Source organism: Zingiber officinale, chromosome 7A (assembly GCF_018446385.1).
Source record: "Zingiber officinale cultivar Zhangliang chromosome 7A, Zo_v1.1, whole genome shotgun sequence".
Taxonomy (NCBI): Eukaryota; Viridiplantae; Streptophyta; class Magnoliopsida; order Zingiberales; family Zingiberaceae; genus Zingiber; species Zingiber officinale.
In genome coordinates this window covers 112125533-112151849 of record NC_055998.1, presented here as the reverse complement: position 1 = coordinate 112151849, position 26317 = coordinate 112125533, and the positions used below count along the sequence as shown (strand labels likewise).

At 39.3% G+C, this 26317-nt stretch overlaps 3 protein-coding genes and 1 long non-coding RNA gene across 5 annotated transcripts; 2 read left to right on the top strand and 2 right to left on the bottom strand.

Annotated features, from left to right (window-relative positions):
* Positions 1 to 13662: 13662 nt before the first annotated feature.
* On the top strand, positions 13663 to 14767 carry LOC122000381 (transmembrane protein 53-A-like). 2 transcript variants are annotated; one of them, XR_006117115.1, is made up of 2 exons: positions 13663 to 14152; positions 14234 to 14767. XR_006117115.1 is itself a non-coding variant. In XM_042554791.1 (2 exons), the coding sequence occupies exons 1-2, from the start codon at positions 13976 to 13978 to the stop codon at positions 14553 to 14555; spliced, it is 471 nt and encodes a 156-aa protein (XP_042410725.1). In that variant the 5' UTR covers positions 13663 to 13975; the 3' UTR covers positions 14556 to 14767. The 2 variants fall into 2 exon arrangements, 1 of the variants encoding a protein (XP_042410725.1); XM_042554791.1 differs by having other exon boundaries at positions 13663 to 14124.
* A 166-nt stretch (positions 14768 to 14933) lies between these two features.
* Positions 14934 to 17435, bottom strand: LOC122002026. The gene is made up of 4 exons (XR_006117558.1): positions 16997 to 17435; positions 16733 to 16882; positions 16523 to 16566; positions 14934 to 15758 (listed from the first exon to the last, which is right to left on the bottom strand). It is a non-coding gene; the product is annotated as an uncharacterized LOC122002026 (long non-coding RNA).
* A 1424-nt stretch (positions 17436 to 18859) lies between these two features.
* LOC122002024 (shaggy-related protein kinase eta-like) lies at positions 18860 to 23494 on the top strand. The gene is made up of 12 exons (XM_042557050.1): positions 18860 to 19076; positions 19762 to 19851; positions 20011 to 20070; positions 20153 to 20425; positions 20501 to 20575; positions 20660 to 20716; positions 21381 to 21521; positions 21635 to 21685; positions 21774 to 21869; positions 22494 to 22577; positions 22776 to 22877; positions 23060 to 23494. Exons 1-12 carry the CDS (start codon positions 18978 to 18980, stop codon positions 23153 to 23155), a joined length of 1224 nt encoding a protein of 407 aa, XP_042412984.1. The 5' UTR covers positions 18860 to 18977; the 3' UTR covers positions 23156 to 23494.
* A 43-nt stretch (positions 23495 to 23537) lies between these two features.
* Positions 23538 to 25378, bottom strand: LOC122002025 (hydroxyphenylpyruvate reductase-like). The gene is made up of 3 exons (XM_042557051.1): positions 24920 to 25378; positions 23838 to 24347; positions 23538 to 23699 (listed from the first exon to the last, which is right to left on the bottom strand). The coding sequence occupies exons 1-3, from the start codon at positions 25349 to 25351 to the stop codon at positions 23643 to 23645; spliced, it is 999 nt and encodes a 332-aa protein (XP_042412985.1). The 5' UTR covers positions 25352 to 25378; the 3' UTR covers positions 23538 to 23642.
* Positions 25379 to 26317: the final 939 nt, after the last annotated feature.

The window sequence follows — 26317 nt, the reverse complement described above, 5'->3', positions numbered from 1 at the left end:
ACAGACATCGCTGCCTCTCTCCCATATTTCATGCCCTAGCTCCCTACAGCTGCCGCTTGTCGCCTATTGACCTGGCCACGATGAAGCGCTCCTCCACCACTGCTTTGATGCTTAGCGTCACCACCGATTGCCACACTGTCCCACCCCAACTACCTACCATGCACAGTAGTGATTTCCATAGTCGCTAGTTGTTTGGCCGCAAGGAGTAGCTGTCGGGGAAGGAACTGAATCGTCATTTGTCACTGTTGTCCCCTTACTAGCTCCCTAAGCTAGGTTCATTCAAATGTTATGAAAATCTAGAGTAGTACATGAAGATATATCTGTTAGCTGTTTAGTAAGGGATTAACCATTTCGTTGATGAGTTCAATTGAATTAAAAGGTTGATTAAATCTTGTTAGTTTCAATTAACAGGGTAAATCCATGATTAGCAGTTGATGATGTTAATTAGAATTTGAGTGTAAATGAAGGTGATTGATTCTTGTTTAAGTACCTCAGAATAGTTTTGATGTGGTCAACCAAGTTAAGTTAGGTCATGTGTGTGTCAAATGTCTTGTGTCTAAGTGTGCAGGGATTTAGGAATACAAAAAGTTGAACGGAAGACGCAACGAGCGAGAAGGATGACACAGAAAGTGAGTTGACGAACTCGGTGTATTCGAGAGACGAGAAGTTGTGGAAAAGTACACCGGTAGAGTGAGAAGGGCACGGGTGGAGCGTCCTAGGGATGAGAAGTTAAGGAGGAAGCATGCTCGAGGAGAATACCGGAGTTAAGTTTGGGTGAGCTCAACTCTGGACAACTAGGACATCACCCAAGCGAGTGAAACGAATAATGGTCAATGATGAAATTGATTATTTGGATGAATAGTACTTGAGACATCTCAGATGAACAATATTGAAGGTGCCTCAGTTGTGACTGAAGGTGCCTTAGATGAATAGTAGTTGAGACGCCTTAAATCACATTAAAAGTGCTTCCAACGCGGCAAAACTGTTGAAGAGACATTGCCTACGTGCATAAAACTATCCATTGAGGGCGCCCTGGATGACATTGGAGGCACCTCTAAGCCACGTTGGCTTAACGGTAACTTCATCCAGAATGTTATAAATAGTACCTTGGAGTTAAGAGTTCAATAAGACAAAATATATTTCTTTTCTTGAACTTCTAATCGCTGTAAGGGGCTTCTTCGCCTCCGATTTTGATCGAAGATGGAGATTTTCACAGTGAACTTTTTTACCTTAGATTAACGACCACTTATATTGTAATTAAGTAATTTCTGAAGTCCCTATTTTTTATATCATTTATTTTAATTAATTAAATTGTGTGTCCTTGCTATAATAGAAAGCAAGAGAATTGTTCTAACTTGTTTGGCAGGTTATTCACCCCCTTTATCAGGTCCACGATGGATTAACAAGTGGTATTAGAGTCTGGACGCCTTAAAAGGACTAACTGTTGACTAAAGCAACAAGACAATGTCTGAATCGAGTATTCATCCACCAAAGTTTGAAGGGGAGTTTGTATTATTGAAGCGTTGTATGTAGGTATTCTTTAAAATTGATTTCGATATACTTTTAATAATAAAATATGATTTTGAAACACCCTGAGATGAAAATGAAGAGGAAAATAAAGAGCTCCATTGGAACAAGAATTAGTAATCTAACTTTATGACCAATGATAAAACAGAGTTTCATCTGCTTAGTGTACTACTTGTAGGATCGTTGGTTACATGAGAGGGGGTGAATCATGTGATTTTAAAACTCGTTCTTTTTCATCTCTTTTAAAAATAAATACGCATCGAAATAAAAGAAAATAAAACATGAGAAAACCCAAAGCATGGTCGTTACTTGGTTCAAAACTTTTGGCAACTCCTACTCCAAAACCCAGGCCTCTCAAGTCTATCAATGGGTAATCGACTAAATTCTCTACCGATAAACTCCTAGTAGAGTAATCGAGTATAAATAGTAAATAAGAAAAGTATAACAATTCTATACTTTTTTTTTTGCAAGTATTAAAGATGCACAATAAAAAGGAATCATTACCAACACTTAGAAGAATGGAATTTGATCGAGCTTGTGTGTTGGTGTCGATATGCCAGCAACAGTCGGGTGTAGTAGAGTCGCGACAGCTGGAGAACAAGCGACAAAATGATCGAAAGCAAGCGTACAAAAGTTATATCTTTATGTTGGTCAAAAACCTTGTTTTATACACCATTAAAGCCACCTCCAATGGTTCAAGGAGCCTCCAATGGTGCTTATCTGATCTAAAGTCATCAGCTCTTATTGCTCTGAGACACCTTCATCAACCCTGAGGTGTCTCGGATATTGTTTATCCAAAGATGATTTTTGCACTTAACTCCTACAAAAGTTCGTTAGTCCAAATAACAAATATACCTTGTAAAACAAAGTTAGCATAATAAAATTTGACATTATTATTAATTAGATCTTATATTCTCAAGACCAGAATCTAGTTATGGTATCAGCTTAGACTTCCAAAATGACTCTAAGCTGAACCATCACCTATAGTTCCACTAGGACTTGTCCTCATTGGATTACTCTCCTCCAGTGACTTATCTCCACTCAACTATCAAACATCTGGTTATCCAGACTTGTTTGGACTTTTCTTTAGTCTTGCTTAGTGTCTGATCAATCTGATCTACTAAAATTTATTTACAATACTGAGTTAGCACAATAGATATAAAATATTAAAGTAAAATACTATTAGCAATATTAAGAATTCGTTGGTCCTGTTGATCGGAAACTAGTTAGTTACACATGCTTGGAGTTTTACTCTTCCAAAACTTCTCATTACCTAGGGTTACCTCCCCCTATGATTGTCTAACTTCACTCACTAGGACTTTCATTTTCTGACTTCACTCACCAGAACTTCCACCACCTACCTTCACTCACTAGGATCTAACTTCACTCATTAGGACTTCCATTGCCTAGCTTTACTCACCAAGATTTCCACCACCTAACTTCACTCACTAGGACTTTCATTGTCTGGCTCCACTCATCAAGCTTCCACCATGTAGCTTCACTCACTAGGGCATTGTTAGGACCGAAAAGTAGCTAGAGGGGGGGTGAATAGCTCTTCGCGTGCTCGTCGTTGGCGTTGCTCATTTCTTTGATGGTATGCAGCGGAAATATAAGAAACAAAAGCATACAACGCTAACAAGGATGGTTTACTTGGTATCCACCTCACAAGAGGTGACTAGTCCAAGGATCTACACCTACTCACGCACCCTCCACTATGAATAACACTCCTTTATGGTAACTACCAAAGGCGGAGAAGCCCTACAACACTCTCAATACAAGAAGAAGAAAGGGAAATACAAGATAAGCAAAAGCTTACAAGATGTACAATAAAAACCCTAACTCTAACTTCTTCTTCTTATTTTTGATCCACCTCTTGACTTGGAAAAGCCACCAAGAATCTTCAAGAACTGGCGATCTGGAGCTTGGAGAGAGCTATGGAGGTGCTAGGGAGTATCTGGAGTGAATCGGTGAAGTTCTACCGAAGGAAATGAACGCCTGCGACTTAAATCGACGCCAACGGTCGGATCCCAATCGATTGGATTGCTTCCAATCAATCGGGGAGGCTTTGGATCGATCCACGGATCGATCCAGAGCGCTTCTGTGCTCTCTGGAATAGCCTGGATCGATCGGTGGATCGATCCAGGGCTTATTGCGCATAAACAGCAGCTCCCAATCGATCCACTGATCGATTGGGACCTCTGGATCGATCCACCGATCGATCCAGAGGGTTCTGTTCACGGGGACTCACCGGATCGATCGGCCGATTGATCCAGATCTTCTGGATCGATCCACTGATCGATCCAGATCTGCTGGATCAATCGACTGATCAATTCAAATCTGCTGGATCAATCGGCTGATCAATCCAGATCTTGATTTTTGCCCAAAACCAAGTCCAAAGCCCCCTAAACCAACATCTAGTCAACCATGACTTGTTGGTACATAAGACCTAGCATCCGGTCACCCTTAACCAGCTAGGACTCTCTCACCAAGTGTCTGGTCAATCCCTTTGACCCACTTGGACTTTTCTTTTCTTGCCAAGTATCCGGTCAATCCCTCTGACCTACTTGGACTTTTCTTCCTCGTGCCAAGTAACCGGTCAATCCCTTTGACCTACTTGGACTCTCACCAGATGTCTGGTCAACCTTGACCCCTCTGGATTTCTCCTGCCTGGCTTCACTCACCAGGACTTTCCCAATTGCCTAGCTTCACTCACTAGGTCTTTCACCTGGCTTCACTCACTAGGATTTTCCTCTTGCCTAGCTTCACTCACTAGGACTTCCCAATTGCCTAACTTCACTCACTAGGTCTTTCACCTGGCTTCACTCACCAGGATTTTCCCTTCTGCCTAGCTTCACTCACTAGGACTTTCTTCTGCCTGGCTTCACTCACCAGGACTTCCTTCTGCCTGGCTTCACTCACCAGGACTTCCTTCTGCCTGGCTTCACTCACCAGGATTTCCTTACTGCCTAACATCCCAGTTAGGACTTCCCAGTCAAGTATCCGGTCAACCTTGACCTACTTGACTCTTTTTCATCCAACTTGATCAGACCCTGATCAGAGGGGAATTGCACCAGACAATCTCCCCAAATGCACAACTGCATTGTCAAACATCGAAACTCAAACCAAGACTCAAGCTTGGTCAACCAGGTCAGCCTTGGCCTGAGAGATATTGCACCAACAATCTCCCCCTTTTTTGATGTTTGACAATAACACATTTAAGTTAGGCTAATCCCATAGCCTCAACCTCCTTCATGCCACTAGGTAATGAAGACATAAGTTAAACCCTTCATTCTCCTCCTAAGAGGGCAAACTCCCTCTAGGTAATAAAGTCCTAACTTAAACCCTTCATTCTCCCCCTATTGACACACATCAACAAATGTCCCATCTTTGGGCACATATCAACAAGTTCATTTGTTGAAAACTCTCCCCTTGAAGAGTTGCTCATCGTTGTTCACAACTTCACTCGTTGTGAACAACACGATAATGAAAGTCTCATACCCTTCATTATCCTTAACCCTAGCTTCTCCCATTAATGTAGTCAAATGTCTATCCTTGAGCATTTTTAACTTAAACCACTTGAACAATGAGGATATCCACTCCCCATTAAAGTACAAACGCTCAACCTTGAACAATGAGGATATCCACTCCCCATTAAAGTTCAAACGCTCAACCTTGAGCATGTTCTGAAAAGAAGGTTAACCACCTTCTAAGGTTCATGAAAAATAATTTTCATGTCTTTAAAGAGTCCCTCCCCCTAAAGACATGGTAGTTACTTTTGTCATTGCACCAACAATGACTTGGAATCCCTAAACCTTTAGGAAACCCAAATTACGAAGTTTTGAGGTTCAAATGTTCAAAAATTTGAAGCAAACCTCAACCTAAACTTCAACTTAGTCTCCCTTAACCAATCCATCCTTGTTTTCAACATGAAAACACCCTTTTATGTATACAAATATATTTTGAGGGGTTAGGAATGGTTACCTAGACTAAAATAGGTTCAAAATGCTGAAAACAAGCTTTCCCAGTCAAAATCAGCATCTTCGATCGATTGGAGTTGGGGTCCAATCGATTGAACCCTGCTGAATTGATCCACTGATCGATTCAGTCTTCTTGGATCGATCGGCTGATCGATCCAGCGAGCTTCTGCTCGCTGATCAGTGGATCGATTCAGACACTCCAATTGATCCATGGATCGATCGGAGCTCTGATAGTTGCTGAAATTTCATTTCAGTCAACTTCAGAAACCCCTAGAAAATTCTATAAAATTCCAAAAATCGTGAAAATTTGTGTAGACATTATTTAGGGTATATATTATTAATGAAAAATAGTTTTCTATGAAAATACATCATATTTTCAAAGATTGACATAAACTTGAAAACTTTCTAAAACTTTAGCGTTTTCTTCAAGTTTGTGTCTAACTATTCAATGGTGATTACTATCAAAAGATAGCCTTCACCAAGGTTTTCTAAAAGTCTTTTAAAATAATTTTCAAAACCAATATCCCATCACATTCCTTGGGCTTAATGCACATGACTTGTACATTAGCTTTCCCAATGATGGAAAACACACATAACTATGTGTTTTGATGAACCTAAAACTCAAAAGAATGCACTAAATCAACATCTTGAGTTTTATTCATCTTCCTAACATCTCACTTGTATCTAATGTGCACTAAAACACATACAAGTCATTTTATGTGTCTTTGTGAGATGTAAAATTTAGTTTTGCCCTAATCTAGGGATCATGCATATCTATCTGGGCATTTTGAGTGATAAACATCCACCACAGATGTTACTTGTTGATTCACTTGTTAAACAACTGCCACTTGTTTATTCCACTTGTTAAACAAATGCCACTTGTTGAACTAATGTCATTTGTTCTTAATTTAAAGAAAATAAAATAATGCATGATAATGTTATGACATACATCAAAAAAAAATAACGTTCAAAAGAAAGATTCCTATAACTACATGATGTATGTATGACATGACATGGTATTTTTGTATTTTTCATAATAAGGCATGAGTGCAAAAAAAAAAAAATATGATGTCATGGCATATAATGAGCAAACAATCATGGTAAAGTCTAGCATAAATAAAATACCTAGATTACCTATCTAAGTATCGTTAATCTTAGCTAATCCTAAAACTTAAACCCTAGATTGCCCAAAGTGCTTCAAGAGAGTGCCAAAACCTAAATGGGCATTTCTAATTCTCTTGATTAATTTATGCCAATTGAAATTAAGCTTATTCCACAAATGTTGGCATATTTCATTTTTCCACAAGAATAGCACTTTAAATTAAGGCTCAAATTACCTTTAATTTCCTAAGAACATACCAAAATCCCAACTTGGTAGGTCTTATGATTTTCCAATATGTGCCATTTTAAAATAAAACCAAAACTTCTCAAATTTGGCACATTTTACTCTTTCAAGGAGTAAATCATAAATCCATTTCATTTTCAAAAGTTTATAATAACTTTGAAAATGCTCCTTGAGTGTCAATTTCTTCAAAGTTAGGTTAACTACCCTTTTTCTTAGAGTTGACACTCTCTAACCCATCTATGGGGTAGAGAAGATGCTCCTAGGAACCCAAAATCTATTGGTGCTCCTTGGATGCTCTAGGTATTCACTAGGGATAACTTTCCTAGATACCTTCCTAGTGACCTTATTTGGCTTCTTAGAAGCCTTAATCACTTTTTCTAGATCAACCCTAGGGATTGCTTCCCTTGTGACCTTGTTAGTGACTTTTTTAGACTTCTTAGAAATCTTAGTCACATTTATTGCAAAAATACTCTTAGGAATAACCTTTCTAGTATTTTTGACTTGACGACTAGACCTAGGGTTGGTTCCATAACTATATGGAACCCTATGGTAAGAGGGCACATCCTTCTTAGCCTTGGGTTTGTATCCCAAACCTCTACGGCCATTAGATGACCTTTGTGCTCCTAGACCTAGGCTATGCTCATTTTGCCCTTTTAGGATATTTTCCATCCTTTTTAGGGTCTTTTCCATTTTATCAAGCCTTGACCTCAAGACTTGATTTTCTATCATTAAATCCTTGGATTTTGATTTTTCATTACACCCATGAGCATTTTTGTTTCTAGACTTATAACTATGGTCTTTAGTGTGATTGCCTAGATTTTTATCTATCTTCCTAATCCTAGGTATGGTAGTCTTAGCATGATAAGCTACATGATTTTCTTTAATTTTATCATGCCTCCTATTTTCATGGTAAATAGCATTAAAATGATATAAACGTGAATTAGCATGTTTTTTACCATTATGCAAGCGAATAGGCTCAATGAAAGTTACCTTTCTTTTTACCTTAGAGGCTCCCCCTTGAATTGAGCTTCCTCCTTGAACCTTGACCATCTTCTTCCCCTTGGGGCATTGACTTCGGTAATGCCCCTTTTGATTGCAAGAGAAGCATATAATATGCTCCTTGCTCTTCTTTGTATTGGGGATGGTCTCCTTGGGCTTCACCTTGCCCTTTTGTGCCACTTGGCCCTTCTTCTTGGCCAATTTAGGGTATTTACTTTTGTAATGCCCATGTTCCCTACATTCAAAGCATATGATATGATTTTTATCATTAATTGAAATGTTTATACCTTTGCTTGTAGGGGTGGCATCTTCTCCTTTTGATTCGGAGGTAGAAGCTTCCTCATCCTCATCTTCTCTTGACCTGGATGTGGAGGATTCTTCTTGCTCTTGATCCGGTGTCAATGAAGATTGCTCCCCCTCAATCCTAGAGGTGGAGGCTTCACTTTCTTCTTCATTCTCTTGTACATGAAACAAGGAATATGCTCCTTCTTTGCTCTTTTGATTGCACTCCTTTGAGGATGAAGCTTCTTGGACTTCCTCTTCTTCGGAAGTTGAGCATCTCTCAACTTCGGAGTCCTCCTCTTGATCTTGCTCCAATGAGTCGCCCTCTTTGGATTCCTCTTGATTCGGTACAGTGGAGGGTTCTTCATGGATTGTTGTCAATTTGCTCCTTGACATCGTTGAATTCTCCGATTTGAGCCAAAATGTGGCTAGACAATAAGTTGACCAAAAGCTTGGTCACTTTATCATTTGTCTCGCTCCTTTGAATTTGCTCCAAGCTCCATTTGCTTTTCTTGAGAAGCTTGCCCTTGGAGTTTGTTGGAGCTTTGAAGCCTTCCATTAGAGCAAGCCATTGCTCTATCTGCATCATAAGAAAATTTTCGATTCTTGATTTCCAAGAATCGAAGCTTGTGGATGTGTACGGTGGAGCCACCCTTGTGTCAAATCCAAGTCCATCTTGGAATTGCATCTTGAAGTTGAGCTTCTTGAATTCTTTGACTTTGATGAATTTGCTCCAACTTCTTCACCCTCTAGCTTTGCTTGTTTTGTTTGCCCCTTCCGGCGATGATTCCGGTGAAGAGCAACCTCGCTCTGATACCACTTGTTAGGACCGAAAAGCAGCTAGAGGGGGGAGGTGAATAGCTCTTCGCGTGCTCGTCGTTGGCGTTGCTCGTTTCTTTGATGGTATGCAGTAGAAACATAAGAAACAAAAGCATACAACGCTAACAATGATGGTTTACTTGGTATCCACCTCACAAGAGGTGACTAGTCCAAGGATCCACACCTACTCACGCACCCTCCACTATGAATAACACTCCTTTATGGTAACTATCAAAGGCGGAGAAGCCCTACAACACTCTCAATACAAGAAGAAGAAAGGGAAATACAAGATAAGCAAAAGCTTACAAGATGTACAATAAAAACCCTAACCCTAACTTCTTCTTCTTGTTTTTGATCCGCCTCTTGACTTGGAAAAGCCACCAAGAATCTTCAAGAACTGGCGATCTGGAGCTTGGAGAGAGCTATGGAGGTGCTAGGGAGTATCTGGAGTGAATCGGTGAAGTTTTGCCGAAGGAAATGAACGCCTGCGGCTTAAATCGACGCCAACGGTAGGATCCCGATCGATTGGATTGCTCCTAATCGATCGGGGAGGCTTTGGATCGATCCATGGATCGATCTAGAGCGCCTCTGTGCTCTCTGGAATAGCTTGGATCGATCGGTGGATCGATCCAGGGCTTATCGCGCATAAACAGCAGCTCTCAATCGATCCACTGATCGATTGGGACCTCTGGATCGATCCACCGATCGATCCAGAGGGGTTCTGTTCGCAGGGACTCACCGGATCGATCGGCCGATAGATCCAGATCTGCTGGATCAATCAGCTGATCAATCCAAATCTGCTGGATCAATCGGCTGATCAATCCAGATCTTGGTTTTTGCCCAAAACCAAGTCCAAAGCCCCCTAAACCAACATCTAGTCAACCATGACTTGTTGGTACATAAGACCTAGCATCCGGTCACCCTTGACCAGCTAGGACTCTCTCACCAAGTGTCTGGTCAATCCCTTTGACCCACTTGGACTTTTCTCTTCTTGCCAAGTATCCGGTCAATCCCTCTGACCTACTTGGACTTTTCTTCCTCTTGCCAAGTAACTGGTCAATCCCTTTGACCTACTTGGACTCTCACCAGATGTCTGGTCAACCTTGACCCCTCTGGATTTCTCCTGCCTGGCTTCACTCACCAGGACTTTCCCAATTGCCTAGCTTCACTCACTAGGTCTTTCACCTGACTTCACTCACCAGGATTTTCCTCCTGCCTAGTTTCACTCACTAGGACTTCCCAATTGCCTAGCTTCACTCACTAGGTCTTTCACCTGGCTTCACTCACCAGGATTTTCCCTTCTGCCTAGCTTCACTCACTAGGACTTTCTTCTGCCTGGCTTCACTCACCAGGACTTCCTTCTGCCTGGCTTCACTCACCAGGACTTTCACCTGGCTTCACTCACCAGGATTTCCTTACTGCCTAACATCCCAGTTAGGACTTCCCAGTCAAGTATCCGGTCAACCTTGACCTACTTGACTCTTTTTCATCCAACCTGATCAGACCCTGATCAGAGGGGAATTGCACCAGACAATCTCCCCAAATGCACAACTGCATTGTCAAACATCGAAACTCAAACCAAGACTCAAGCTTGGTCAACCAGGTCAGCCTTGGCCTGAGGGATATTGCACCAACAGGCATGACTTCACTCATCAGGACTACTCACTCAGTAGACTTCTCACATGCTTAACCTTAAGTTAGGACTTCCCCTTGTTAGTTATCTTGTCTTAACTATAATTCTCTCTTTCAAACATCAAGTCATGCTTGGATTAACCCTTAGTCAACCTAATCCGACATTGATATATTATCAAACATTTAAACCCTAGAGATCAATTACACCAACACTACTGCCCCAAGAAATCAATCGGATTGGGGCATGTGACTCTGCCAAAGAACTTTGGGAGAAGTTCCTAGAGCTTCATGAAAGAACATGAGAAGCCAAGCTAACAAGACTGGACATTCTCCAAATCAACTAATGAATCTTCGGATGGAAAAGAGTGAGAAGATGACTCAACTACACACAAAACTAAAAGAGCTGATAATTGGACTTGACAACCATGAAGAAACAATAATGAATCGAGACTCACGCAGATACGACCTCAATGCTTTTTCGAGAACCCAAGAGTGGACATCAATAGCCTACTACATCTCAAAAGACCTAAAAATAAAGAAAGGAGTCGAATCAGGGTTTAGCACTGCAAACCAAGAAGATTGAGCCGGATTCATAATCATCGCTCAATAAAAAAGAAGAAGCATTCATGGTAAGAAAATTCAATAATTTTTTTAAAGCTAACAAATTTAATGAGATACAGACCAAAAAGCTTTTATGATGTAGAAGGAAAGTAAGATGGTACAATGGGCCAAGAAGAATGGCATATCAAGGACAATTGTCCTGGATTAAAGAGTAAAGAAAAAAAGAAAAAGATAAAGTAACAAGAAGGTTCAAACATAATAACCCAAAAGCATCATGAGATGAGTTATCATCAGAAGACTTTAAGACAAAATAATACATCAGACTAACATTAATGGCTAGTCACCAAAAATAAGATGACGAAGTCACTTCAGAAGAGAGCAACGATGAAGGGGGAATCATCTACCTACGAGTCCGACATGGTAAGCGAGGTACGTCTCTTATCTACCGATCAACTTTACGATGCTATAAAAATGTTAAGTAGAACTTTATGCAAAATGAGAAATAAATATATTGATTCAAAGAAACAAAATACATACTTATTAGAACAATTTGATAAAATCCAAACTGAAAATATAAAATTAAAAGATAAAATAAAATTATTAGAAAATAATTTTGGATGCACAAATTCAAATCTTTTATGAGTTTCAAATTTTAGAAATAATAGAGGATTAAATTGATATTTAAAAATTATAGGGGTCAAATTATAAAAATATCACAAAATAATATCCTTATAAAATATATAATTAATTAAGTAGATAGAAATTTATTTGGATCTCAAGATTTGTTCTAGTCTATTGATTTAATTTTATTTGTATGCTTGAATTTATTTTAGTTAATGTTTTTTGGCATTAGATAAATTAAATGTTCTTAAATTTTGTGTTTAAATTTGTTTCCTCTAGTAGATAAAAATTATTATCTATTAATACAAAAATTGTCAAAAATTTTTGACTGTTATCAATTTTTTATGAATTCATTAACGAAATTCAAAGTTTTAAAATTAAAAATATTTTGAAGATTAATTCTTGAAAAACTTTATTTTTTTATAAACAATCATTATGTTTTCTATGTTAAAAAAATTGATAAGATTTTTAGAAGTCAAAATATATTTTCAAGCATTTAAAACTTAAAAGAACTAATTCTGTACAAAATATTTATTTGTGTTTCTAAGAAATATAGTTTTTATGTGAAAATTTAAAATATGATCCAAATTATTCCGTGTGACATTGAAAAAAGCTTCAGCATTTTTCAAAAACTAAAAATAATTTTTAAATTATTTTTTTTCTATTCTGTTGTTCAAAATTTTAAATTTATTTAATTTTAAAAATAAATATTGGTAAAAATATAAAATATTAGATAATCTATGAACCACCCCTAGATAAATTTCTCAAATATTTTACTGTAATTTTTCATTTTTCTCATATTTTTAATGTAATTAAAAGGATAGAGTAATTAGGTGTTAAATTTAGGGGAGCATTTAATTACAATTTAAAATACTTTTTTACGTTCAATTACAATATGTTTTGATTGTTTTAATATTTTTTTATTCAATTGCAATATGTTTTGATTGTTTTATAAGTGTACCTGAATACAATATTTGATATAATAATTACTTTTATTATTTATTTGTTTAGTTTATTCTAATTTTAAGTTAGATTGATAGACGTTTAAAAGGAAGAAATTATAAGTATTTCAGGATAATTTTAATATGATAGATATAACCGATAATTAGTTCAGTCAATATAACGAACGAGAAGTTCATTCCGAGTGAGAGGATGAAGCCGATTTTGACTATCAGTATTCAAGCGAAGCTTAACAGTCAGAAGTAAAGCAGAGTGAGAGTCAAAGTTCAGAGTGTCGTTCTTCCACTGTAACTTTGATCGTCGCCTTGGATCTTCATAAATTACACGCGTCCTCATAAAATTTTGCCGTGAAAAATTACACTCTCAAAGGACGAATCAGGATAAAGTTAAGGGGAAAAAAAAACAAAGCTTCTGCTGCTGCTGCCGGGAATCGGCTCCTCGAGTCATGTGTTTGACTGGAATAAATGTACATGCTAATAATATATACGTACAAGACACAGCCGTTTCGGTACAGGCACACTTGTCGATCGTAATTGGTCCTTCGAGCTCTGCTCAACCTACCGCACTTGCCCACATCGTCCATCGCCTTCCTTTACGGGGTAAAACTTCAAACTTGTCTCTTGTCATCCATCCCGATGGGCTCTGCATTGGCATACTGCTACTGTTTGGGAAACAGATTCAGATTCAGATTCCAATGCAGCAGCCAGTTTTGACCAGATATTTTTTTGTCCCTGTTTATGTATTCATATATAGTTGATATTAATGTTCTCTATTATATTTTGACAGCTTTTACAGTGGCTGTGGATCGTAGGCTGTAGCCATGCAGGCAAACTAGTTCACGTCGAGCCGGGGGCGGATCTTCTGGTCCCAAAATCCCTGGTCCGCCCCTGGTCCGCATAATTGGTATAAAACTCCCTCACGTGTCAAACACGTGCCACATTCCAACGCCCAAAGCCAAACGTCCTAGTCTCGCGATTTCCTTCTCCAGCGTCGAAGTGTCGAAGCCCTAGCCTCCTCCGCAGCCAAAGCCCTCGTCGCCTGCGGCCTCCCTCCGAAGCCGTCTCCCTCCCGCTACCTCCCTCCAGCGCCGCCTCCCTTCCTCCGACCTCTAGCGCCGCCTCCCTCCCTCCCACCTCCAGCGCCGCCTCCCTTCCTCCGACCTCCAGCGCCGCCTCCTCCTAGCGTCGGGGACCTCCAGCGCCGCCCTCGCGATTTCCTGTGGCCTCCCGTCCTCCACCTCCTGCCGATTCCTATGATTTCGTATGTTGCAGGTTTGGGCTTCAGGTTTTTCTGCTGCTCTTCTCAAAAAGCAACAAAGGGCAATGCAAGACCGGGGCTAAACTTGGTGGACTCTGAAAATCTATGTGCCGGTCCCAAACCGGCAGTCACCGAGGGCGCCTTGTTAGTTGTCTTGGAGAAGTTCTTCAAAGTCGTCTTGAAAACCTCATTCATCGACTGTTTTTCCCCAGACAGTTATAACTGAAATCTATCTTGTGAAAACCTCTTGTAGGAGGCTGGCTGATGTCTTGGAGCTACTGACTTCAGAGCAACCGAAGTGCCCTCAACTGTACATATACAGCTCGGCTGACCAAGTTATTCCGGCTAAGTCAGTCGAGTCGTTCATAGAAAGACAAAGGAGAGCTGGTCATGAGGTCAGAGCATGTGATTTCTTGTCATCACCTCACGTGGATCACTTCAGAAACCACCGAGCTCTTTACGATACTCAACTTGCTAGCTTTCTGGATGACTGTTCTTTGCAACAAAAACTCATGTTGCAAAGACACTTCATGAATTTGCTTCGAGACCTGCCACACTTTGCTTTACAGAGCTAATGAAGTAAGAAAATTAATGCTACATATATCATTTGGAATACTGGATTTGTCCAATTCTGAATTTGTACTCAGCTGGCAAATTCCCTGTGGCTGGTTTTTTTTTTTAGCTGTTTGGTTGGACAATTCGTTCAATTTCACCAGAAAACAAATAACTGATAGTTTGTATCACTTCTGTATTTTTAAGCTACTAAATTCTCTAGCAATCCATAAATTCTGTCTTATGATATATCTTTGGAATTGATACTTGAAAGACATTCTAGATTTACAGAGCTCATGAAGTAAGAAAATTAATGCTACACATATCATTTGCAAACGTTCAAATCAGATAAAAGGTGGAATGTCAATGTCTTGGTTAGTTTAATTACAAAAATGTTGCAATAAGCAATAAGATATATTAAATTATGAGCAATGTCTTAGTTTACATTTTGGATAAACTTGTTTTTGCGACCGGAATTCATATATTTTTTTTTCAAAAAATAAAATAAAAATAAGAAAGCATAATGTGAGAAATATATGAGAAGCTGACACTTTCCAAATGGCCTAGCAGTCTTTTCAATACTGTTAGCAAGAATTATCGTTTTGAAGGGAACTTCTCCACTAGTTGCTAAAGTTTTTTTTTTCATTGTGTAACAAAGCCACCACAAGTTAAATAATATTTTGAGGCCTATAGATTTCTTGTTTGCCCTAATCCACCACCATTCTTAACACTACTTTGGAAGAACGCACAAAATATCCAATCCGAATTCTTGAGCAAGAACATCTACAGGGGTATTATCTTGAGGGAGTAAAGATCCTGGAGTGTGGCAACACAGTAGCTTCCTTCACAAACTTCTTCGGATTGTTAGGATCACGTGCCCATCAGATCTCGCTTATGTTAGGGGTCTCCACAAACAGCATGGTGAATTCACCAACCTTCTCAGCTTTGCCTCTCTTGCCAGCCCTAAGCACCAGATTGTTCTTGTGGTAAGAGAATATTCTATCAGCGAGGTGAATGATGTTGCCGGGCTCGAAGGTTTCGCACTCACTTCCCCACATCTAGAAGTGAACTGATGCACTCGCGTCGGCTACTAGTGCAGCAAGTCATATCTTTCCCATCCTGAGCAATGATTCCTTTCTCCAGCCATATAAATTGTGTTGACAGTGTTGGTTGCTGCAGGAACAATGTCCTTCAATTGTATTGCCTTCTCATGTGTATGTAATAATCTGCAAGGGACCAAAAACATTGACCAGTGCATGATCACGTAAGATACAAATTACAGGGGTTTTTTAATGACAATTTAGAACGCATAAAACTTTTCATATAATATGATTTGCTCGAGAGTCTAACTAGTTTTTTTTAGAAATTTCATTGAACTAGCAGGATGCCATTAAAACATGAATTACAGATGATCAGGAAGTTACCGTATGTAAACCAAATGTATAAGATAAGGTATAAAATACAAACACATATAAAGGACAATTTGCGATAATAATGCTTATAAAAGTTGATCAGAGGATGTTCCAGACAATATATGCACTGTACTGTTCAGGACAACCAAAAGAAATAGGATGGAACAATCAAACTATGATTTAGCCGATGGTTATTCATGTAAATTTAGTACCAAGAAAGCTACGGTTATTATTAGACAAAATGTAGTAGAAATTCATGTTCATGAAAATTACTAATACTACTTCCCAAACTGGATGTTTTTGTCAAACTTATGATGCTTAGATCAGACATTTCATGAAAATATGCATCTACGAATAATCTAGATGACAAGTTAACAACAGTTAGTACTAAAAAAAGAAATCTTTTATTTGAACTTCATCAAAGGCATGTTTCAAATCCTTATTCTATGGCATAGCCTCATTGAATTCAGCACTGATACAAGAGTAAATATAGTCTAAATTATTATGCCACTGAAATTATTGAAGGAAAGAACTGACTCTTTCAGACATTTAACTAAAAAGCACAACAAATGCAATACCGCATGACATAGTACAGAGTGTGTCTCCTTCAACCTCTAATCACCTGCAAATCGATACAAGTATTATGGAAATGTCGTAATTTGTAGTAATTAAATCGGAAACATCTACTCGTACAAACAAACTAAATAACAATATTTTTAATATTTTACAAGGATATCGAATCTCATAAGACTTCTAAAGACTTTACCAAGAAAGAGTAATTAATCTACCGTCAAAAACAAATCTTTAGCAAAGAAAACAAAGGTAAATCCTAGCCCACTCCTCTTCTTCGACATCTGCTGCAGAACAATTCAAAGAAGGATCCACAGGTTGCAAACGAACATTGATTTCAGCGGCTGATAGGGCGCGAGAGCCCGCGCCTTCTCGATTCAATAACAAGAACAAGGGTCAGTAAGCGAAGATAGAAGATGAAATCCAAGAAGGAAACAAAAAAAAAAGTAGCGAAAGCAGCCCGAGAAAAAAAAATACAAAACCTTCAGAGTGGAGACGGTGGAGGTAGCTGGAGGGAGGCTAGGGCTTTTTCACGTTGAGAGAGGCAAGGATGGAGGTCGCTGGAGAATACCAAAATAGGTTTGCTGGAAACAAAACAGGAGGCGGCGCTGGAGGTCGGCAGGAGGTGGAGGACGGGAGGCCGCAAGAAATCGCGAGGGCGGCGCTGGAGGTCCCCGACGCTGGGAGGAGGCGGCGCTGGAGGTGGGAGGGAGGGAGGCGGCGCTAGAGGTCGGAGGAAGGGAGGCGGCGCTGGAGGGAGGTAGCGGGAGGGAGACGGCTTCGGAGGGAGGCCGCAGGCGACGAGGGCTTTGGCTGCGGAGGAGGCTAGGGCTTCGACGCTTCGACGCTGGAGAAGGAAATCGCGAGACTAGGACGTTTGGCTTTGGGCGTTGGAATGTGGCACGTGTTTGACACGTGAGGGAGTTTTATACCAATTATGCGGACCAGGGGCGGACCAGGGATTTTGGGACCAGAAGATCCGCCCCCCGTCGAGCCAGTCAGTCTTCGTTGCACTGAAGAGAGTTAAAAAAATGGCGATGCAGTGAGAAAGAAGATAGGTGTTCAAGGCCTAATCGTGGCTATGCGATGTGATAGACAAAAAAAAAATTGAAGGGTGGGCAGATTAAAATGCGTTGAAACTTTGACGCGGAATAAAGAGGCCATTGAAGGGTTTGGGGAAGCTCGTCAGAGGACATTAATGGAGTAACTGTTGATGAAAAAGAAGAAGAGGAGATAGGTAGGCAGGGATGCCTGTTGTTTTCTTGGTTAATTAATCTATACTTTATGTAATTCTTTAACAGGTGAGTATTCTCACTAAAAGTGTTAAAATAGGCAAGATTATTAAGATTAGATTAATTGTAGATGGGAAGGTAACCATACTACTAGCTGGACAAGGTAGGTATAGAACTATACTAGTTGGATGATTTAAACACCACAAACAAATTTAACAAACGAAGGAGTTAAATGAACTGGATATATATGTGTTAAATGGGCCAAATAAAACTATTATATTTTTTATAATAAATATAGGTTATCTTAAGTCATTTCGCTTAATATATATTGAAAATATTTTATCTTCCTTTCCACCCGCAGAAAGTATTTTTATAGTTACTTCATCACTTTTGTTTTTGTGAAATTTTATTATTATAGTAAAAAATGATTACAGTCATTTTAATTATTTCTCATGACTCATCCTTAGGATATATGAAAGAAGATAAATAATAGGATCAACTTATATCTAACCTTCATTTAAAACTCTACCAAAAGTTAGAAAGGATGAGGAGGGAAGTGGTAGAAAAAAAATGCAATTACATAAATTAAGTGATGTAAAATTTTTTAAAAGGTTTATAAAATCAAAAAATTGAAAAAAAAAATAGTAGTATATGCTTTTTCTCTCAAAATTAATTATGTGAGTGAGGTTAGTAATTAATTAATATAGTAGAGAGTTTTTTTTTTATTGGGAAAGTATAATAAATTTTTATATTTTTAATATGACATTTTAAATATTATATAAAAAAATATATGCCCTAACTAAGGAGAATGAAAGGTGACGATAGATATTGATTAACCCAAAAAGAGAAGGGACAAAGAAAGGACAAGCTCACATGGTGTTGATGGCGAATGACTTTCCTATGCACATGGAAAAAATGACTTCATGGTTCAGCAAGTATTATTTTTTTAAAAAATAATATATTTTGTACCCCAATTAATTATTAGTTTTTCTTAATCATGAATTTTATAATGTAAAATAAAGAAAATATTTTAAAATATTTTATTCAGAATAACGATAGCATCATTGAGACGGCTCGAATCAATCTCAACCAGATTAAGACACTTCTGTTATTTTCGTATCGTAACGGCGGCGCCAGTATCAGATGTCCGGTTCAAGATAACGGGCGGTATTACTTTATATCATCGTCACCGTCTCAAGTGCCGTCGTCCTCATCCCTCCACTACATCGTCATGGCTTCGCTGTCGCAGGGACCGCATCGCCCGCCTCCGCCGGAGCAAGACCTCCTTGACTCCACTGCCCCTGCTTGCCGGACGTCTGGAGACGTGGTAGTCAGTTCCTCCTTGGCTGACTTTGTTTGGTCCTCCTTTTCCACTGTCTGTTTCACTGCGTTCATTGTCCCATTCTACCTTCGTGGGTGGATAAAAGAGGCATTTTCAGGGTGATAATGGCTGGATTTATCTTGTTTCGGAGAGATTTACTTGTTACCACCACCAATTTCTCTAGAAAATGTCACCTACTTTTTGCGGCTGCTCGTTGAGGTCGATAAATGGCGTTGAATCATTTTTTTCTTGAGTTGGGCTGGTGGATCTGAGTACTTTTTGCTGCATACGCCAAAAAACCTAGAGGCATAAGGATGGATTCACCTGTTTGATATTCTGATCAGTCATCTTTGTTTGTCTAGCCGTTTATTAGTTTCCTTTTAGAGTGTGAAGTTGTTATGTTCGTCCCTCTTGAAGTCTGTTCCTAGTTGATATTAATTGACATCGTTGGGCGTATTCAGGAATTATCAAAAAAAAAAAAAAATTTGATGTTTTTAAGGGAGTTCTTTCGGATTAAACTTTGGCATAGCTTAATTTTGTTGTTTCCATATTTTTTTTTCTTTTGGTTTACTTGCATTTTTCTAATAATGTTTCTGTCTGTTTAACTTCAATTTGTTCTGCTTTTTTCTCTCTTTTTTAGTCAATCTAAACCTCCCTCTTTTTTATTTATTTATTTTTTATCATCTAACTATAGCAGCAAGCATCTTTTATGGTGGGGAGCGATGCAGTAAATGGTCATATCATCTCTACCACAATAGGAGGCAAGAATGGTGAACCCAAACAGGTTAGGACTGAGGAGCACCAAAACTAGTGTTTGTAATGAAGCAAAATAGTTGTTGGGGTGTCACTTTATGGGGTGTTACTGGCTCCTTTTATTTTGTTTTGCAGACTTCTATTGTATCACAATTATTTAATTTAGTGAATCCTTTTGCTTGTTTTACAGACCATTAGCTACATGGCCGAGCGTGTTGTTGGAACTGGTTCCTTTGGTATTGTATTCCAGGTTATTTTCAAGCTCTATGGATCTCTGTAAAATCGTCATTCCATTTATTATTTGTGTTTTATAGGCATTCCTGTTCTGGCAGGCAAAATGTTTGGAAACAGGGGAGACTGTTGCTATAAAGAAGGTTTTGCAGGATCGGAAGTACAAAAACCGTGAGCTACAGTTGATGCGCTCAATGGATCATCCAAATGTGATTTCTCTAAAGCATTGCTTCTTCTCCACCACTAGCAGAGATGAGCTTTTTCTTAACCTGGTCATGGAGTATGTGCCTGAAACGCTATATCGTGTTCTAAGTCATTACAGTAGTGTGAATCAGCGAATGCCACTGATCTATGTGAAGCTTTATACCTACCAGGTAAGTTTATTTTATCTCTTCTGTGGGTATTTTAGGCAACCGTGCAACATGAGAGTTTACTTGGATTTTCTTCAGTTGTTCAGAGGTTTGGCTTATATTCATACAGTTCCTGGTGTTTGCCATAGAGATGTTAAGCCACAGAATGTTTTGGTAATTTTCCTGGCTGCAGTTGCCATTTTTTGTCTAGGTTTATCAGCTAAAATCTATTAATTACAATGAATCACTCTCTTGTAGGTAGACCCTCTCACTCACCAAGTCAAGCTATGTGATTTTGGAAGTGCGAAAGTGTTGGTATGCTTGCAAAAAAATATTTTGAAGATTTGATAGTTTAACTACGATTTACAATTTAGACAGAGAAGTAATATACTGCTCCTGTTGCAATTGGTTATTTGTCTGTGACAAGACAGGATATGTTTTTTTCTGTCAATAATATTGTCACACAACAATGTCTGTCGATGCAATGTTGTTAAACTGGTTAGCTAGAATGAATCATTAGATGAATGATAATTAGTGAGTTTGAGAGTTTTGACATGCGGAGAGTTCTGTCTTCAAACATGGACCAAGATATGTTATTCCCAGTCAGTAGGCATTAAGAAAAATTTATTCTTGAATGAGAAGAAGTGCATACTCAAGTACTAATGGACTAGTACCTAGGACAAAGGGGGAATCTAGTGAGATGAGAACCTACTATTTGCAAAGTTGTTATAATTGACGTACTATCTTGCTTAAGTTACTTGCATTTCATTTACATGCTTTGACGAAAATGGTTACCATTTTCTAGGAAATCATAATATTTAATGCAAAGTTGATTTTCTGAAAGGGTATTGGAAACAAGAATTATGTTTTCTTTATCATTCTTACTACCTTGTGGGATAATGTTTAGTTGTTGTTATATCATTTATCTTCTTGGTTTGTCAGTGAGTCTCATAGTCTGGTAATTATTTGTCATCATCAGGTTAAGGGTGAACCAAACATTTCTTACATTTGCTCTCGTTATTACCGTGCTCCGGAGCTTATTTTTGGTGCAACAGAGTATACCACATCAATTGATATATGGTCAGCAGGTTGTGTACTTGCTGAGTTACTACTTGGCCAGGTTTACTCAATTTCAACTATTCATCCTTGGCCTTCATAACCTCCTACAGTGGCGCCACAAGTTGTATCATCATATGAATTAAACACTTATCATTCCTTTTACAATATTTTCAGCCATTATTTCCGGGAGAAAGTGCTGTTGATCAGCTTGTTGAGATAATAAAAGTATGATTCTGCTACCCACTGTTCATATTGTGGTGATAATATGATGTCGGAAGGTAATGATACTCTTTTTCTTTTTTTTTCCCTTTAGGTCCTTGGAACTCCGACACGTGAGGAAATTCGGTGCATGAATCCTAACTACACAGAGTTCAGGTTTCCACAGATAAAAGCACATCCATGGCACAAGGTTTGTTGAGTGAATTCTAGTTGTCTGTACTTTGTTTATCCTGGTCTTTTTTCTCTTTCTTTTCGTTATGTTAGACCAAAAAGTTTTTGTGAACCTAAAAGCTACATTGCAGTGTTCATTATTTACCTCATTTATAGTTTGATGCCCAGCTCCTGTTGTGTTCTAGTGTAGTTTTATTATCTGACATAAGCAAACAGTTGAGGTTATCTATATTGTAACATCAAAGAAACTTTATTTAGGTGTTACATTTTGGAGAGAGATTCCTAGCATTCAATTGTTACCTGATTGTGTTTATGTTTTACTTCCTCATGTATCTTGCCGTTGGCAACTTACAGTTTCATATTTTGCTCCACGATTCTTTTTTGTTTTCAGATAGTCATCTTTGGTGCCAGATTTGCAGAACCTACCATAAAAATCACTTATATGACTTGATCTGTGAAGACCATAACTTGTGAAAGAATAATAATTACACTAGCCGTCCATCGATATGTAACAAAAATTGAGTATTTGAGGGTCAGAACTGTCAGTGTTCATTCATATTCTTAATGTGAATGATATAAATAGTATTGAGGATTTTTTTCTAGTTGAAAATGAGATGTCTTATACTTTGCTATGACGATTCAGATATTCCATAAAAGAATGCCTCCAGAAGCAATAGATCTTACTTCACGGCTTCTCCAATACTCTCCAAGTTTTCGGTGCAGTGCTGTAAGTCGTCCCATTTCACAAGATCATACAGTAAATTTGTGATGGCTTATTTTCATATATCAGGTTTGAAAAATTTTATGGAATTGATTGTAGAGTACGGTTTTTAATTGAGTTGTCAAGGTTCTGTTGTTTGTGCATTAAGTCAATCAGTCATATGCAATAGTTCCATTTTGGTTGACTCTATACTTCTTAATTCAGTTGGAAGCATGCGCTCATTCCTTTTTCGATGAACTAAGAGTTCCAAATGCAAGGTTGCCAAATGGTCGTCCACTGCCGTCTCTACTTAACTTCAAGCAAGAAGTAAGCAAAATAAGCTGAAAAAGACTCTTATTTTCCTTCATCGTTTGATTTCCTCTTTGAATTAGAACATAGGCAACTACTAGATATAGAACCAGCCAGTTTGGATTCTTTGAAGGACATCGAAGCTTGAAAGTTTAAAAATGTTATGGAACATGGATTAATCTCGGCTACCATTTTTGCAGCTGGTAGGTGTGTTGCCTGAGCTCATTGACAAGCTGATTCCAGAACATGTGAAGCGGCAATCTAGTCTGTGTTCCATGCAAACACCCAGTGTATGACATCGTTAACACTTGTTACACGCATGTTCTGATCAAAAGCGAGCAAGGAACTGAAGTTCTATTGTCATTGAGAAAGACTGACGGGTAACAGTGTTTGTTTGGTGGACGACAAAAGATGGGACTCAAACTGTTGTTGGTTTTACGGGTCCGTCCACATCTCCTACCTCGATATTTGTACATTATAAAATAGGATAACCGGTCGCTAAGTGTGCATTTTGGTTGTGCCTCTTCAATTTTACTGGGTAATGTCCTTGCTCAGTTGGGTTCATCTAACTCATGTATGTTACTCATGTATCTTTTGTTTTTCTCCTGTAAATGCATGCAATCCAGGTTTTTGAATGTTTGAACTGACAAAGGAAAGCCTATGAGATGTTGAATATAGTTGTAAAATTCCCTTTGATTTGAATTATATGAATGTGACAGTAGTTGACTGGTCATTGATTTTTTTTGGCAGCTCGCTTCATTTGCACTCCTGATGGTGTCAATTTTAACAAGATAGCCAGCCTGCTAGTAATCTAGCCCTTCGATACTCTTTGTCGATATCCTAGAACAGGAATAATCATAACTGAAGATCATATGATGTTTTCTACCAAACAAATGATTCGTTTAAAAAGAGTCAGCGTTGAATAAATATTCAAAATAGTGCACAGATTCTAGTAGAGAAAAGGGCAGATCAGAATACCGGTGTTAGTAGAGGCTTATTCAGCATGTAGGCCGCCAAGTTATCGAGAATTAGATCTGACATCGCTTTGGTAGTCTCTACCGTGTCGGTTCCAATATGAGGTACCAGAACTACATTCTCCAGACCAAACAACTGCTCTGGCACATGAGGTTCATGTTCGAACACATCAAGCCCAGCTGCTCCTAGCCGACCATCAAGCAGTGCCGAAACAAGTTCTTTCTCATCGACAAGGGAACCGCGTCCAATGTTGACGAGCACACCCTTCGGACCCAATGCCTCGATCACCTCTCGATTGATGATGTGGTGTGTTTCGTCTGTAAGCGGGCATGCGGCGACGAGCACGTGGCAATTGTAAGCCAAGTCAAGAACACTGGGATAGTACTTATAGTTTGTGTTTGGCTTCTCAGATCTCGAGCAGTAGCAGATAGGGCAGCCAAATCCTTGTGCTCTTTTGGCAACTGCAAGTCCAATCCTGCCAAGACCCAAGATACCAACGGCTTTTCCACTGAACTGCAAGGGAGGAAGATCTATCATAGTACGTTAGCATCCAAATGAAATCTATAAAGCTCTTTCAGATTTTGTTGCTTCATGTAATCAAACAAGATGCGTCAGTAGTAATATAATGCACATTGCATAAACCTGTCGAGAAAAAATTCTAAAAAATAGATGCAATGGCATTAAAAAATGTATTCGTGAAAAAGAAGTTTTAGTGAAATATAAACACGCACAGAAGCGAAGTAATGAGATCAGCCAGTGGATAAAGGCAACAAACAGCGACACTTGAAGAACGCTGAAGAACAAAAAACTTTCATATCCAACATCGTAGAATTCTCTACCAAATTTATGAAGAACAAGATGCATCGGCAGTAGTTTAATGCAGATTTCATAAGCTCCATAGTAGAAAACCAAAATTGCAATTTTTTTCTATCCATAATATAAACAAGATGCATGGAAGTGTGCTCATTATGAACAGAGAACAAGATGCAGCAGCAGTAATATAATGCAGATTTCATGAACTCCGCTATAGAAAAATAAAGCTGCAATTGAGAAACCAGATGCAAGGAAGTGTGCTCATTGTGAACCTTAGAAGTGAGCTTGTAATTCCCTTTATCCTTCCATGAACCGTCCCTCGTGTAGCGGTCGGCGTCGCAGATCCTCCGCAGGGCAGCGATGGTGAGGCCGATTCCTAGGTCGGCGGTGTCGTCCGTGACGACGTCGGGGGTGTACACGACCCGAATACCCCGCTCGCGGCACAGCGGAAGGTCGACCTTGTCGATGCCGACGCCGCAGTTCGCGACGATCTCGAGATTTGGAAGTTGGTCGATGAGCTCCGCGTCCGCGCACCCGTTGGGGCTTCCCACCACCGCCCGGATCCACGGCGCGTTGGCCTGGAGGAACTCCCTCCGCCGGGAGGGCGGTGATTCCCACAGGCGGAAGAGATTAAAGCGGCGGTCGAGCTCCGCCTCGAGGTAGGAGTCTACAGAGACGACTAGGAGAACGCCGAGGGATGCCATCGCCGCCGCCGCCTGCTTACCGATGAGGTTTTGGGTTATATTGATGTTGGTTCGTAGTGGCATAACATCCATCCACGTGGCATACAATAAAAATTCATGAGGAAATAATAATCTCTATTTTTCAAATGAAATGTCAAATGTCAAATGTCCCAGGGTCATAGTGCCACGATAGGATATTCAGTTTGTCTCCCAGGTACTTACGGTTCGAACACCAACTACGACGTATTTACAAGAATTTTTCTTTCAAATGGGGGGCGTAATCAAAGGATATTGGGCTTCTGGGTTGGCCACTGCGTGCGCTTCCCGATTTACCCTGGTGGCCGGTGGGAAACTTCCGTGGGACCGGACCGGTCACCCCCAGAGATAGTCAATGAGACTAACTGGGATTATCATTTTTTTTTTCGAATTCGGATGAAGTGGCCCCCCGGACTATGGTGTAACGGTAGGGCATCTGGATTATCATTCAGATATTCGTGATTCGAGCCCCAACTATGGTGAATTTGTAGGAATTTTTCCTCTAAATGGGGTATGCAACTAAAGGATGCTGGGCACCTGAGCTGTCCGCTGCGAGCGCTTCCCGATTTACCCTGGTGGGCGGTGGGAAACTTCTGTGAAGCCGGGTCGATCGCCTCAGGTTCGACATTACCCAGCCTGATTAATCATTTTTTTTTCGAATTGGGATGAAGTGAGTTTAGGTCATTGACATTTGACATTTCATTTGAAAAATAGAGATTATTATTTCCTCATGAATTTTTATTATATGCCACGTGGATGGATGTGATGAATTGAGATAATGTCGTGGATTAGAATCTAGCCAGTTAGAAATCTCTATCTTCTAATTATAATGTAAGCATATACATACATGTAATTAATATATAAATATGATATTACTAAAATACCTTTGTACATGCATACATGTGGCAAAAGGCGATTCGCTCGCCCTCAGTGCCCCCGCCAACCCGTCCC